The sequence below is a fragment of the Gossypium raimondii genome, chromosome 12 (genome assembly GCF_025698545.1).
Source record: "Gossypium raimondii isolate GPD5lz chromosome 12, ASM2569854v1, whole genome shotgun sequence".
NCBI lineage: Eukaryota > Viridiplantae > Streptophyta > Magnoliopsida > Malvales > Malvaceae > Gossypium > Gossypium raimondii.
Window position 1 is genome coordinate 9,554,587 of NC_068576.1, and position 17,410 is coordinate 9,571,996.

Here is a 17,410-nt window from a genome sequence, read left to right on the forward strand (position 1 = left end):
TAGTTGATTTTGACCTCAAAATGTTTCCTAAAGTGCCATTGGACGCTGGCTTTTGATTAGTGCTTTGGATGGACAAACTCTGCCCCTAATATCATTTTTTTCTCCACACAATAGGGATATTGTGATACCCTAGTCAGAATACACAACGGGAGTTGTCACAAGGTAAGTATCGCGATACGCTTGTATCTTGGTCCCAAATCTTCTCCATTTTGATACTGTCGATGGTATTACGATACCCTAGCTCTGATATTGCAATACCACTACCTGTGGCTTGAATTTCACTCCATTTGGGCCACCTACATGTCCTTACGACACTCAAACACACATTAGGGTCCCCAATGGCACAATTGGCCATTTTGGATCAAAAATGAGGAAAAAGAGGTGATTTCACAAATCTAATTGTAAAAACTAAAATTACGTAAAACTACTAAAAAGGCATTAAAAACACCTGAAAATAAGCTCGTTAAGTGACAAACGATGCCTAATTTGACATATCAATTTGTGGCAGATCAAATCCCCCACACTTAGTTCTTTGTTTGTTCTCAAGTAAACACACAAAACATGCAAAAAGAAAGACGACCCTTAAACAATGAATTTATTTGACATTTTATGAAAGGACATGCATTATGAACTAAGTTATTTTATTGTACAAATCCTAATTGATGCATTGTAAACTCATAGGTTTGAGATTAAATCGTCTTAGTTTAAAAAGTTATAGAGAAAACAACAGTAGAGGCAGTTTATAAAAATTAAAATTTTATACATTATTCCATCACAATAAGAAATAAAGATATGATGTATCTATGTATGAAAGAAATCAACTTATTCATTTACATTAAGTTTCCACAAGTTTCAGTTTGTAAAAGGAGACACTAAAGTCACATAAGACTTAGTGGCTTGTAACGTTCTGAGGCTTAGGTTGGTACGGATTTAAAGAAAGGTCATCTCAAAACAGTTCAAGCACTATGAACAATATAGCACAGGACATTGTTCTCAATTCCCAACAAATGTGATCGTTTCATCTTACCGCCTTATCTCTCATTCTATCACCTTCCTTATCTCTCATTCTCTCACCTTCCTTATCTCTCCAACAATGTGGAAGAGATTGGTTGATATTAGCACTTTTTGTGCACTATTATTTTGAGCCATTAATGTTATGCTATTTTCTTTTTCTTATTTTGAGCATATTTTTCATTTTTTTGGTCTTTTCTCTCGCAATGCTTTTGATCCTCACTATATTTTCTTTCTTTCAGATTTTTGTTTATTTTTATGCATAATTTTTAATAAGAATCACTTGCAAGCTAAATTAACCTCTCTTCACCAGTCACTCAAGTAAATTTTGTGAGAAACCTCCGCAATGTTCCTACCTAACCCTCGATGTCCATGGTCTGACATCCATTTGATAGCGCAATATAAGGTTTAGGGACTGTGAAGGGTTGAGCTTCAAACTCAATTTCTGCTCAAGGTTTCATACATAAAGGCTCATCAAGAAAGGACAATGTAATGCTCAAATTCGGGAACTAGGGATAATGTAGCATCCAAGGTTGGTCTTTTAGGCTCTAGGCTACACAAACAATACCTTAGGTCATACCTTTGCATTTCAACTAATGCCAAACTAAAACATGTTTCTACTTATCTCAATGAATAATGACAATTTCTAAATCATGCATGTATTGTAACAGCCCGAATTTGGGGCTAGTCGGAATAATGGTTTCGGGACCACAAATTCGACGAGAAAAAAAATTATTTTCATTATATTTTTATGGTCTACGATTTCACAAAATGATTTCGTGAAAATTTCATTCGAAAATTTTGACGTTTGAGCACTCAATTTAGTCAAAAGGACTAAATTGTAAAAAGTGAAAAAGTTGAGTTCTATAAATTAGAGGTGTCCAATTGTTATGAAATTTTAAATTGGAGGTATTTATATGGTAATTATACCATTGGTTAAGTTGGTGGACAAAAATGGGTATGGTTAGGCATGTTTCCAAAGTTTTTCATTAAGGGCATTTTGGTCATTTAGTTATTAAAATGAATTAAAAACATAATTAAAAGCAATTTTTGTCCATATTCAACCCCTAGGCCGAAAATTGCATGGACAAAATCCTCGTAACAAGATTTACCTATTTTTACCATTGTTTTGAACTAGGGTTTGTGTTTAAAAATTTACCCATGAATGATATGCATGTGTTTTGATGTTTTATGGAAGAATATGAATGTTTGGAGTGTGATAAACGATTTGTACTAAGTAATTTTCGATGAAAATGCCTAAAAGGATTAACTTGTAAAAGTTATAAAATATGTCACAAGTGTGTGAATAAGTGAGTATTGTGGATTGCTATAGTTATGAAAATGGTTCATCTAGGCCTAAAATGCAAGGAAAGTGAATAAAAATTATTTTACGAGCGTAGGGGAAAAATCGTAATTTTGTGAAACTTTAGGGGCAAAAATGTAATTTTGCCAAAGTATGATTTTTGGACTGGAATGAATAGTGTGAAGGTTATATAAGTTAAATGTATTGTTATAAATCAAGAAAGACGAGAAATTAAAATTGATCGATAAAAAGAAAAGTGAGAAAAAGTGAAAAATTCTCGAATAAACCTTTAGAATAAAAAGGGATACGAATGAAATGATAGAAATTGTAACACCCCTTACCCGTATTCCTTAACGGAATAGAGTATGAGGCATTACTAAATTTTTTTTTATAAAAAAATTTTGGCAGCATTTCTGCTTATTTTTACATAAAATCCCCTGCAAGTTTTCAAAACACAATTTCAAACGATTTCAACATTTCAACCAATTGCAGATATATATATGTGTATACACAATTTATCCATTAATAAACACCAACCTATTAAACCGAACAATACTATATATACATATTTATACCACATTACATAAAGTCATCTATACATGCCATGTTTCAAAAGTGTTGATTGCCAAAATACCTAAAAAGTTGATGATAGTGTGGATGATTTTCTGACTTCGTCCAAGTTCCGAACTTGCTTATGTCACTATAATCAGGGGAAAATACAAACGAGTAAGCATATAGCTTAGTAAGTAAACATATGACAAGTAAATAAATTTTTCACTAGATTACATAGTGACATAATTTTTATCACACATAAATTTCATTGTTTGCTCAATTTCCAGCAAGCTGTTTTTCTGCGTCATAGTCGCCAATTTATTTTTATCTGGAGCTACAGGGATCCAAATTAAGTTCCGTAAATTTTTCCCAAAACTAGACTCATATAACTTTCCACAATAAAGTTTTAAGAATTTTTGATTTAGCCAATTAGTACAGTTTATTCTTTAAAACTTCCCCTGTTTCACTGCTTGACAGTTCTGACCTCTCCTTACTAAAATTTACGTATCTCCCTGTAAAAAAATTAAAAAAATGTTCTCATTTATTTCTATTAAAAATAGACTCATTAATTAATACAAGCATGTAAATTCCAAGGCATAATTATTTTTTTACAATTTTTGGTGATTTTCCAAAATTGGAACAGGGGATTTCGAAATAAGTTCAACCCTGTCTCAATAAAATTCAAATATCCCCAAATATACAACTCTTTTGCTTCCCATTTTTCTTTCATATGAAAATAGACTCATTCATCTTAAATTTCATATATTACTAAACTTTTAATTCATTTTCCACCATTTATAGTGATTTTTCAAAGTTTCCCAACTGTTGTTGTTCACAACAGTTTTGTATTTAAATTTGCTCTTTTGTAGGTTTGATGTTTCCTTCCACCTCACAATGGGTTGATTAAGTATCAAACCCAATATCCCTCACATATTCTCATCCACCTTATATATATTCACCTTTCCAATTTTCCCCTGTTGAACACTCAGAATGTTGTCCGTTATCGGTGGATTCAACACTTAGCAACCACCAGTGATTCGGGGAATCAGCACTTAGCAACCCCTTTCACATTTAAGATACGGTGGGATCAGCACTTAGCAACCACCAATGAGTCAGGGAATCAGCACTTAGCAACCCCCTTCACGTTTAAAATACGGTGGAATCAGCACTTAGCAACCACCAATGATTCGGGGAATCAACATTTAGCAACCCCTTGAGGGAATCAGCACTTAGCAACCCCTTGAGGGAATCAGCACTTAGCAACCCCCTTCACATTTAAAATACGGTGGAATCAACACTTAGCAACCACCAATGATTCGTGGAATCAGCACTTAGCAACCCCCTTTATATTCAATGTACTCCGTCCTATTCCGAGTGTTCAACCGAAAACCGTGTTTTTCAACACTTTACCACCTTTCCCAACTTAACCACATTTTTAGTATCTATACCAAGTATTTATTCTATGTTCAATTAAATCTCAACATATATTGAATAATATCAAAATAATGCATTAATTCACATGTTTACTTACCTCAGTGCAAAATATCGTAATTTTGCAATTTACTCCACGACCTTCTCTTTTCCCCGTTTGAGATTATCTTCTCGTATTTCTTGATCTATAATAGCAAATTTAACTCATTAAATGTTCACATTTATTAAAATAGTCCTCCCCCCAACTTTTTGAAAAATTTTAATTTTGCCCCCAAACTTTTGCATTTTACACTTTTGTCCCCAAGCTCGGAAATTAAATTTCATCTCTTATTCTTATGTTTTATGACATGCTGAACATTTTTCCCTTCTATGACAATATCAAATTATCACTCTAACACTCACTTTTGAACATTAATTATTTTTACCGATTATGTCAATTTACCCGTTTTCGCTTAAAATCGCTTAGCAAAAGTTGTTTAACATAATTTATAGCTTCATATTCTACCATAAAAAAGCAAAATAAACACATTTCACCTATGGATATTTTTCCAAATATGAACTCTAACATGAATTATTGCTAGAATAAGCTAAATTAAGCTACCGGGACTCCAAAAACGTAAAGAACATTAAAAACGGGGCTTGGAATCACTTACTATTGAGCTTGGAAGCTTAAAAACCCTAACTATGGCTTCCCCTTTGCTGATTTCGTTCACCATGAAGAAGATGAGCACATTTTGCCATCTTTTTCCCTTTTTAATTCTTTTTATTACTAAATGACTAAAATGCCCCCATTAAAAAATCTATTTCACCCATTTCTTATGTCTATTTTTGTCCATAAATTAACTAATGGTCTAATTACCATATAAGGACCCCCAATTTATAATTTCATAACAATTAGACACTTCTAACATGTAGAACTCAACTTTTGCACTTTTTACAATTTAGTCTTTTTGACTAAATTGAGTGCCAAAATGTCGAAATTTTCGAACGAAATTTTTACGAAATTTTTCCGTGAAATTGTAGACCATAAAAATATAATGACAATAATATTTTCCCTCTTCGGATTTGTGGTCCCGAAACCATTGTTCCGACTACGCCCAGAATCGGGCTGTTACAGAAATGATCACATGTGTGGCACGGATTGTGTGTAGGTTACTATGTAAAAGTGAAAGTGATGGTCACATGTGTAGTACTATGTGCAGGCTACTACGTGTACCGAAATGATAGGTCGCATGTGTAGTACTATGTGCAGGCTACTATGTGTACCGGATAGTTTCGATCACGTGTGTAGTACTATGTGCAGGCTACTACGTGTATCGAATGGTAATGGTCACATGTGTAGTCACATGTGTAGGCTACTATGTGAATCGAACATCATTGATTAGTAAAGTGGTTGCTATGTGCTGATTCCACCGGACATCAGTGATTAATAAGGTGGTTGCTATGTGCTGAATCCACCGAGTATCTGTTATTATTCCGAAGTGTTCATCGGGAAATTGACTAAGTGTAATTGAATAATCAATATAGGTGGGGAATTGAATTTAATATCGACTTAGAAATGGAAAAGTGAATTTTGAATTGAATTGTGATTGAAAGTGAAAAAGTGAAATTATGAAAGAGTACATTTAGCAATAAAATAGTTTAGACAACAACAGTTGCGTGACTTTGAAAAATCACCAAAAATGGTGTAGATTAAATTAGAGGCTGAATAATATATGAAATTTAAGCTTAATGAGTTTATTTTCACATAAAAGAAATAGAGCAAGCAAAAGAGTTATATATTTTAGATATTTGAAGTTTAGTTAGATAGAGTCAGAATGAGTTCGAATCCCTATTCGACTTTGAAAAATTGTCAAAATTTTACAAAAATAATTATGGGATAAAGTTTATATGTTTAGAATCCTTAGTGAATATATTTTCAATACAAACAAACAGAAACAATATCTGAATTTTGTACAATGAGATAATTAATTTTTAGTGAAAAGAGGTCAGAAGTATCGAGCAGTGAAATAGGGGAAATTTTAAAGAATAAAATGTACTATTTGGCTAAACAAAAAATTATGAAAATTCTACGGTAAGAAGATATGTGAATCTAGTTTTGGGGAAAATTTACGGATCTTAATTTGGAGTTTTTTAGCTCCAGGTAAAAATAATTTAGTGCCTCTGACTCGAATAGAAAGCTTTGAATATACATGTGGGTGAATAGTAAAGTTGTAGTTAATGTTGTTTAAGTGTGTTATACACGTTAAAGATGTGGAATGGAGAGGAGGACGAGGAAAATTGGAAGAACATATGAATGATTTGTGTATAATTGTCCATATGCTCGATTATAATCTATAAACGATTGAAAAGAAATGATGTTTATACTTGTACATTATTAGTTATAGTTAAACTTCATGTGAGAAAATAAAGTTTCATAGTATGTGTATGTGGTTTACTTGGTATATGATTTGGTATGTAGCAATGTCAGAAATGGTTTATGAATTAACTCATGTTGATAAGTTTGATACATAAATAAATGTGGTGTTTATCCATGCTTATAATGCTTATACTATATGTTTATTTGGCTAGCATGTTTGGTGTGTAGGCTTAGGCTTTCGGCCAAGTTGTGGCTGGATTACGCCACATTAAATTTATAAAATTATGCATTGAGATGGTAAATGTCTAGATGGAAATATGCTTGTGATCATAAAAGGGTGGTAAGGTTTAAAGTTTGTAACCTTTATTAAAATGGTTTATCATGTGGTTAGTCATCAAAAAGACTAGCTTGCGACTATGGTTGAGTGTAATGTTTATACCTTGTGTGATATGCATAGGAAACGGGAGTGAAAAGGAAATGAAATACTAGGTTCATGCTTGAAGTGTAAAATGATGCAAAAAGGGGACGTTAAGTTAAACGATAAATATGTATTAGTATTAAACTTAATAAAATTGAATTGTACGTGAATTAAATGGAAATTGCAAATGATATGATTTGAATTAAATGAATTATTGTGGTATTGAAATGTATATTGGATTGAGATATTGAATTGAACCGTGAACATGAGAATCGTGAATTAGATGAAATGGAAATGAAGTATTGAATTGCATGAGTATGTATTGGGTCTCAGAAACCCTATTTGTTACAAATATAGTATTTTGAAGTTATAATGTGAAGATTTATAAAAGCATGTTAAAAATTTGAAGAGTTTAAATTTGAATGAAACTTTATAACTCGGTTTAACATGTTTATAAGTGTATGTGTTCTGGTAATGCCTCGTACCCTATTCCGACATCAAATACGGGTAAGGGGTGTTACAATGCGACATCGCCAGATTCGATCATAACGTTTAGACCGAATTTGGGGTGTTACATGTATACACCTATTTTCATTCTTATTGATCATTTGGATAAAACAAAGAAATTTTCAACTACCTTTATCCTATTATTCAATGTAATCAATTGAACTAAACAATTTATTCACAAAGCAAAGAATTCATCAAACGTCAATTAAAATTTATACATTCAAAATACTTAAAACACAATATCATGCCACAATCCACCAATGTCAATCACTTCATGTTCAAGCACCATGCACACAATAACAAAAATCAAAGAAATAAAAGGAAAATATTTTCGAAAATTTTTTAAAAATGGCATAAAATCCGTAAACATGCCAAACACGCATAAAAACAAAGCAAAATAAAATAATGTGCATCCTCCTTACACTTAAATTATACATTGTCCTCAATGTGTAGCCAAATACAAAAGATTAAGAGGTTACCAGACTTCCCTAGAAGGAGCATCAAACTAGATCGGGTCGTCCACCTTCACATTTAAGCTCGAAATTCTTGTGTAATCTTCAGTTGAGTGACTTGCATAGAAAAAAGAAACAACACATAAAAGAAAACAAATGCAAATAACAAAATAAACAAAAACAAATAAAAAATAGCCTAACTAAGTAGGGAGTTTAGGACTTGAAACTAAGTCAAATTGGGGTTTTAGGTTGAGTGTTAGGTTTTAAAAAGGGCATCACGTTTTCAAGCTAAAACTTAAATTTGAAAATGTTTGGGATATCACAATACTAGAGGGTCGGTTTCGCAATATCGAAATGTGTTTTGGCCTCCCTTCAAAACTGTCTGTGGTATCGTGATATTGAACCATGGGTATCGTGATGCCACTATAATATACCCCAAAAATTCTCAAATTTTCAACCTAACTCCCATTTACATAAAAATTAAACCTACAAAATCCTAAATTTAAACATGCAACAAATTTTAATTCTAAACTAAATAAAAGTAAATAGAGTCTCGGCTCGAATAAGTTTAATTACTTACAAAATAAGTTTAAATTTAAAATTACTCTTCAGTAATACGTCATGCCCTCGAAGTGGAATTTCTATGAAGTCCTCGAGAATTTGACCCTTTTCTTGTTCATCTTTGGGTTGATAAGGACCTTTTTCAGAAAATGAACATATCAAACCTGCCTTGACTTAGGTTGTGTCGATATGTACACTTCGAGTCAATTCTTACTGAAATTGAACCACTCCATTTCACCTTTTGATGAATCATCAATTTTGAGATCACAAACTCAACTTGTTTTGAGTTCTCCACCTCTATTTGAATATACCTTTGTTGGAGAACTTCCTCGACCAGTTCTTCTCGTAGGATTTCTTCTAAAACATCCGAGAAGTGTGGCGGCTCCTCTACACTTACTTCATAAAGTCAGAGATTTCTCTAATAACGCCCAATACTTCACTCAATTCTCCAATCTCTATCTCTTGTTGAGAACCGACCTTCAAGTTATGTGGTTCAACAACTGTTTAGGAGGCCTCCTCCTCAACTTCAACAATGTTTGGCTCGACACACTAGTCCACCGGAGCACTCTTCCTAACATGGCGTTTGACGGCTTCTAACATGAGGTCCAATTGATTCTATATGGTTTTCAAATTTTCTTGGCACTTAGACATGCCATCCTCAAATGCGCTACTCTAAGTGTTTTTGTAGTGATCTTCATTAGGCTCTTCCCAATACACACCTCTATTCTCGTAAGAATACGAGGAATACGGGTTGTATGGGTCGTACGTCGAGTGGCTTCCTTCCCATCCTTGGTTGTCGCTTTTCACCAGACAAGCATAACTATACAAATAATAAGAAGGATCATATCCTTGCCTCTCATAGGGGCCGTAATCATCCTAGCTAAGTGTTGAAGTGCCATCCGCATCAGACACGAACGATCCTTCAGGCCACCTATAGTTACCATTAAACATGACTATTAGTCAACAATCAACAAAACAAAACCAAGAAAACCATAAAAAAAAATTGTTGTATCAATAGACTTAATTTTTGCTAATTATCTCCCTAACGAGCATGCAATAATTAAACAAAAATCACCAAATCTTACACAGACTCCCCGGCAACGGCATCAACAACTTGACCACGTTCACGCGTGTGCGTAAAACAAATGATTTTATAGAACAATTTTAAAGTACGACTTTACTGCAAGCGTACAGGCCAGTTGTAATAATTATAGTGTTGCAATGAACACTAGAGTATTCTAAGGATTGAACCTAAAGAGTTGGCGATTTAATCTATTGTGCCAATTTAGTCTTAATTCTAAAAAATTGTATAATATCAACTTTAATCCTCAACATTTATATATTGTGCCAATTTAGTCTTAATTCTAAAAAATATAACCTTAAACATTTACAAATGGTGTAATTTGATTTTTTTTTTACAGTTTTAAATTTTTTGTGACCCTTTCACTTAAAAAATAAAATAAATAAATTTATCAACTAAATTTAATATATAAAATTGGAAACATTCAAAACTTTAAGATAAAGAGTTTTTTCATTTTTTTAAAAAATTAACAATAATATGACAAGGAAAAATGAAACAGTAAAAAAAGAGAAAGGATAGTGTAAATATTAAGGATGAAATTAGACATAAAGAGTCGTGGTCACATGCCAAGGAACATAGGTCCGCAGACTCGTGTCAAAACCGAATCTTAGCAGCTGAAGAGTGGGGCCAGAAGTCATGGTTGATTGCAAAGTGTCATCAGCTAAAATGGCGAGTACGTACCATCCTTTTCATCTACTTATTATTCCAAAAGCCAATGCAGAGATGTGTGGGTTCACTAAGCTAAAAAAAAAAAAAAAAGAGGAAGATAATGCGACAAAACTAAGCCAAATCAGAGATGTGTGCGTACAATCTCCTTTTTTTTTTTTTCTAACACCAAAACTAAGCTAACCACAAGATAATGCAACAACTTTTAGCAGCCACTAGGTTGCTGCCATGTGTCTGTGCCAGGATTCTCTTCTCCCACTTGGGGTTTTCCATACAGTTAAGACCCTCCCTCCCTCACTTCAATGTGCTGTGCTAATACACTCCTAGTTAGTTTGAGCTTTTGAGAGCTAAAGTGTACGAGATGTTGAAAGAAGAGATTAGTGATGCTGGTGGTGGAAACGATTGGGCGCGTATCTGCGACACATGCCGCTCCGCAGCTTGCACAGTGTACTGTCGAGCCGACTCGGCGTACCTCTGTGCTGGATGTGATGCCCGAGTGCATGCTGCGAACCGGGTCGCCTCGCGCCATGAACGCGTATGGGTGTGCGAGGTATGTGAGCGTGCCCCTGCTGCCCTGTTGTGCAAGGCAGACGCTGCATCCTTATGCACTACTTGTGATGCCGAAATCCATTCCGCCAATCCGCTTGCTCGTCGCCACCAGCGTGTCCCCATTCTTCCAATTTCAGGATGTCTATATGACCCCTTGCCCACTGACCATGGCTGTCGAAAAATGGCATCGGCGACTGAAACTGAAGATGGTTTTATGTGCACAAACGGAGACGAGACAATTGCCGAGGATGAGGATGAGGCAGCTTCATGGTTACTGCTGAATCCTGGGAAAAATAGCACCAACCAGAATAACGGGTTCATGCTTGCTGGGGAGGTTGACGACTATCTGGACCTCGTAGAATACAATTCAAGCGTGGAGAATCAATTCACAGATCAGCATCAACAACAACATTACGGTGTTCCGCACAAGAGTTATGGTGGTGATAGCGTTGTGCCAGTTCAATCTGGAGAAGCAAAAGATCACTTTCAGCAGCAGCAGCAGCAACACCAGAATTTTCAGTATGGCCTGGATTACGATGCCTCAAAAGCTGCATACAGCTACAATGGTTCCATTACTCGCACTGTAAGCTATACTCCCAACAATTTTATACCAAGTGGTTCATTTTTTAAACATAGAATTTGATTTCTATTCCAAGTTCTTTATACATTTATATTGTACTCCAATTCTCTTTTAATCCAACTGTCAAGTGTCAACAATAAAATTATTGGGGACGCTTATAAAGAAAACCCCGTTTTGCTTTTCCCGTTGAAACACAAAAGCAAAAGAATTTCAAGAATCTGAAATTTGTAGAATCTATCTTTTCATGTTCACTTTCTCAAGCTAAGAAGGTCTACCAAGACTAGTAAATTTTCTAACTCAAAACTGTAACAAGTCCTACAACTAGACAGCTTTTGCTTTGTAGCATGAAAAGACATTAAAACAAGAAAAAAGAAAGTTCGGAGGTTGGTTTTTCCTATGTTTGTCAAAATATGATATTGATAAACGGTTTGATTTTCAGTTTCAACTCAGAGTCGAATGATATGTTTCTTACTCCCTGAACCATGTTAGGTATCCCTTTCCTCTGTGGACGTCGGCATTGTGCCGGAATCAACAATGAGTGATATCTCAATATCCCACCCAAGGCCGCCTAAAGGTACAATTGACCTCTTCTCTGGACCACCGACTCAGATGCCAACCCAACTTGCACCAATGGAAAGGGAGGCCAGAGTCCTGAGATATAGAGAGAAGAAGAAGACAAGAAAGTTTGAAAAGACAATAAGGTATGCTTCAAGAAAGGCATATGCAGAAATGAGACCTCGGATCAAGGGTCGGTTTGCCAAGAGAACCGACGTGGAAGTTGAAGTGGATCAGATGTTCTCCACAACAGTAATAACTGGATATGGCATTGTACCTTCTTTTTAAAGTACAGCAAGAAATGGAGTTAGTAGTAAAGCTCTAATGCTGATACCGTGTCTTTCTTAATATAATTGGTCTGAATCAATTAGATAGATATGTTTAGTGATCTTTTTTATTGTCTAAATCATGCTACTGGTATCTTGTAATTGCATGTATATCTATAATTTTGGAATTTAATTCTTTGCAATTACAGATATCCATTCTTTAATTCTTACTCTTCCATGTTTTGCTATAGTTTCAAGGAAAGAAAGAAAGCATCAAAGACTTGCCATGCTGAATGGGATGGCCTACTATACTTACCTTTAAGAAAAGAAAAGAGCAAATTTGGAGGCGGTGAATGTTAAGAGGATCCAATAATAAAATTCTGGCTAGCCCCATTTTGAAGATTCCCTTGTGCACCACCTAGAAAAGCACAAGATTATTGCTGCCACAAAAGAAAAAGCAGCATTGAGTGAAATCACATACAAAAAAAAGGGTTAGAACATTGAGAGAGACAGAAATATAAGTGAATATTGGAATGAAAGCAACATATACCCACTGCTATTCCCATAAGGCAAGAACCATATTCTACTCATGTTTTAAGCTCATCAATGCCTAAAGAAAACTTGAATAATATCATTTAATCCATCCATCAGGGTAGGGTCTAGGGTCCTCTTCGATCCAAGAGATTGAAGCATCTATTTCTGCAACACCATTCGTTGAGCATCATTTATTTTGTACATAAAGTAAGCATTTCAATCAACACTAGTTCTATCTATGCCTTAACTACATGATGTCAAGCAGCTACTCAACGAAAGAAAGGTAGGCTCTCATTTGTATCACTTCCCTAGGGATGCGTAAAGGAAACAAAGTTTAGCCACATGCAAAACAACATACAATATTGTCAAGAGAGCTATCACTTCACCTTAAACAGTGGTACCCTCTCAGCATACGACTTGTAGTATTCTAATTTGAGCATGCTTATATTCTATTACTTCAAGTCACATTATCTTCGTCAATTTCTATATCCAGCAAGCATTGGCTGTAGTTTCATGCTTTATTGGTCCAAAAAGATTATGCCACGAAAGATATTCACATGGTGAAAATATATGCCAAAATATCTGCATCAAAGAAAACTGAAGATGATGTCTTAGAACTGCTAAATTTTCCAATAATGATTTTTCTATGTTGAACTAGTGCTACACCATTAGTACTCTTCGGTTCATTAACAGGTAAGACATTGCTTCCATGTTTTAACACAAGATTAGAAAAAGAAAAGATAATGGGGATAATTTGCCAGTGAAGTGTACACTGACAGTAAAACCTTAAAAAGGGAAACAAAAAAGATGAAAAAAGCAGACTGCACTTTGCACTTTTTTACAAAGGAAAAGATGTACAGGATCAAAGTTGAGCCATGCAAAGTGGAAAAGTTTGTGGAGGTCATTGTTTAATACCTCAAAAGTTCGGTCCCCGATCAAGCTTACTATTTTCACAAGCTATAAATGATCCTCAGGCCTTTCAAGATATCATTTTCTGCTTTGTCATACATTCAGCAACATTGCTTCGCCTTCACTCATTTATGCATAGATTCTTTATTGTTTATTTAGAGATCTCGAATTAACTTTAAAAGAAACCTAATATTGTATAAATATGGTATGAATAATAATTTATAGAATCTAATAAATATATAAAATTATCTGAATGAATTTGACCAAAATCACTATAATAAATTGATTTCTCTCTTGACCTTTTTCCATTTTGTTACACAAACCATTAAAATGGAGGTTTTAAATTATATATGTGTAACCTTATTAGATAAAACGATGATCGTTATATATGATCAATTTTAATGTTACTATGCCCATCAATAACAGAATGAGTGGACAAGATTTAATTGCTATTAAAAAAACATTGATACCTTAAATTGGTTCATTTGATTTTAGACTTTGACCCATATATTTGGGTTAAAATATTAAACTCTAATTTTATGATTAACCATAGTGGTTAATGCTTTTGTTAAGCTAAACAATTGTTAAGACACAAGCGAAGTGCTTGGGAGAAGTGACTAAGAGAATGGACACTTCTTCAAGTACTACGATAATTGGAATAACACAAATCACACAAAGATTGTTTGTGCAATTTGGTTTTTTTATGTCTACGAAGCCTAACTTTGTAAGAAATACTCACTATTTTCAACTCTTACAACAATTGAACCTAGATCTATCATACACTCATAACAATTCCCTTACTTTTTCACCTTAAAGACTGATACTCTCACTATTAAATTCACCTTATGTGTAACAACCCGTTTCTAGTGGTATCGGAAATAGTGATTTCGAGACCATAAATTTGAGAGTGAGTCTGTAAATATTATTATTTAATATTTTCGAATCAAATATAATATTATTTTGAATTTTGATTTGATAAATTTTGTTAATTTGACGAATAGTTAAGTTCAAGTGGTTTGCCCCTAAAGTCAAGTAATTTTGGAAAATAAAGTTTTGAGACCTCATTTCTATAAACCGAGCCCGTAAATATTTTTATTAAATATTTATGGAGTTATTATATAGGTTTATTGAAGTTTGGTCCAAAAATTTTGATGTTTGGATAATTAATTAAGGAAAAAAGACTAAATCGTAAAAGTTGCAAAAGTTCATCGCTATTAGTTTATTTATGCTTAATAGTCATAAAATCATGATTGGAAGGCCTTATGTTGCAATTAGACCATGTTAAAATAGCTTGGACGGTTAGTGGGTTGTTTTTAAGTGTTTTATATGTTAAGTTATATTTATTTTATAATATATGTTAAAATAATAAAAGTAAAACAAATAATAAAACAAAAAGGCAACCGTTTTATTTTTTTCCCACTTTCTTTAACCTCATGACCGCAACTCCATGGTTGAGCAAGGAAGCATTCGGCCAAGTTTTAGGTCTTTTGCATGATCAAGAAATGAATCCAACGGACAATAATCATGGAAAAAGGAAAGTTGGCGGAGTAAATATCGGTATCGTACTCATAGCCGTTTTTTATTAGGTAAGTTCGTAACTTGGTTAAATTAATTAGTTCTTGTTTTGGTAATTTAATATCTATTTATGTGTGTGGGGATCGAGTTCATTGGCTTGGAAAATGAATAAGACTATGGCACTATACCAGGAGTGAATAAGACCATAATTAAAAGACACTATGACACTATTCTGGAAATGAGTAAGACCATAACTGAAAGACGCTATGGCATCACGATTCAAACGAGTAAGATTGTAGCTTAAAGATGCTATGGCATCACGATTCAAACGAGTAAGATTGTAGCTTAAAGACGCTATGGCATCACAATTCAACGTGTAAGACCATAGTTGAAAGACATTATGGCAACATGATCGAAATGAATAAGACCATAGTTGAAAGACACTATGGCATCATATCAAAAGTGTGTAAGATCATAGCTAAAAGACGCTATGACATCCTTTGTACAATTTTTTATCAGGTAATATGTATCGGATGTTAAATACGTTATATAATATATGAGATGGATGTTTTGAATTTCATAGGTTCTTGATGAATGTTAAATGTATAAAATGAAATGGGTATATAAAATTGTTATATGGAATGAGATATTGTATGGAGAAATTGATAAGAATTATTGAAACGAAATGTGATTTACAAAATGATTATGTGTTAAATGTGCAATATGAAATGGTTACATTTAGATAGCTATTTGAAATGGTTATATATAAAAAGAATATATAAAATGATTATATGAATCGGTTATATGGAAATAATTATATATAAATTTTATACAAAATGTTTATATGGATATATATAATGGGACATTTGAAATGAACGCTTGAAATGAGAAATGAGAAATGTTAAATGAATAGATGTTGAATGAGTGATATATCTAATGTGTTTACTTGTATACGTTTTATAACATGTGAAATGTGAAATGAATAGATGTTGAATAAATGGCATATCTATTGTGTTTCCTTGTATATGTTTTATAACATGAAAAGGTTATAAGTTTCATATATGTGAACTCACTAACCTTGTGAGACTTGTGATGTGTATAGGTAAGGAATGAACTCATGACCATGATATTGAATTATCTTGTAAAATGTTTAAATTACACCCTTTTTAATAAGTTAAAATTTAAGTTTATTACAAACTTACTAAGTTTTATGTAAGCTTACCTCGTGTTGATTTTTCTTCCTTGTAGATCATCGGATATGAGCTGCCGATTGGATTACTTTTGGAGATCACACTATTCGGTAACTTAATCAGTAACTAATTGTTCACTTTGGTCCGATTATAAGTGGCTTGTAAATAGGATTTTGGTATATATATGTTATAAGCACTATGGATATGTTTTGTATCAATTGAAGTATGAGTTGTGTTTATTGATGAGAATCTTAATTAGTATTTTGGTTGATTGTGGTGTGTGATGGCAATGGTATGTCTCTATAAGTGTTTTTTACCGTTTACTATATACCTTATGGTAATAGTTTGATGTTTGGTTCATTGGATGTGTATGAAATAGATGTACGAATATGTTTGATTGGTTTATAAGGTAGGAACATGTGTATATTGAATGTGTTTTGAAGGTATGAGAATAGTTTATATTTGTTTGGTTTGACACCTAAAGAATGAGTAATGTTTTGGCTTGTTTTAGAAGTCAATTTAGGTGCACGCGGCCTGGGACACGGGCTGTCACTGCCACACGGCCATGTGTCTTAGTGTTTTTTAAGTGCAAGATTTTTCACACGGGTTGGCCATTGTCACTCGGCCATATGGCCTCTATTTACACTTTTTTTCTCAAAATTTTGTAAAAGTTTCAATTTAATCTAGATTTGGTCTCAATTTTTTTTAAATGTTTCGTAAGCTTGAATTAGTTTTAAAATTGATTGAAAAGCATGTACATGATTTAATATGAATTATTTGGTTGAGTGTGATTGAAATTATCAAAAATGTCTAAAGATTATTATCGTAATGTCTTATAGCTCAGGTCATGCGACTAAATCGGGTACAGGGTGTTAGATTTAGTGGTATTAGAACTATGGTTTAGTCGATTCTAGGACTGGACGTAGTATGTAATGAGTCTAGAAATACATCCACTTTATAACCTATGAATG

General features: G+C 33.5%; 1 protein-coding gene across 1 annotated transcript; it reads left to right on the forward strand.

Moving 5' to 3' along the window:
* Window positions 1-10,623: 10,623 nt before the first annotated feature.
* On the forward strand, window positions 10,624-12,501 carry LOC105763186 (zinc finger protein CONSTANS-LIKE 2). Its single transcript, XM_012581319.2, has 2 exons — window positions 10,624-11,473; window positions 11,960-12,501. Exons 1-2 carry the CDS (start codon window positions 10,703-10,705, stop codon window positions 12,311-12,313), a joined length of 1,125 nt encoding a protein of 374 aa, XP_012436773.1. The 5' UTR covers window positions 10,624-10,702; the 3' UTR covers window positions 12,314-12,501.
* The last annotated feature ends 4,909 nt before the right edge of the window (window positions 12,502-17,410 follow it).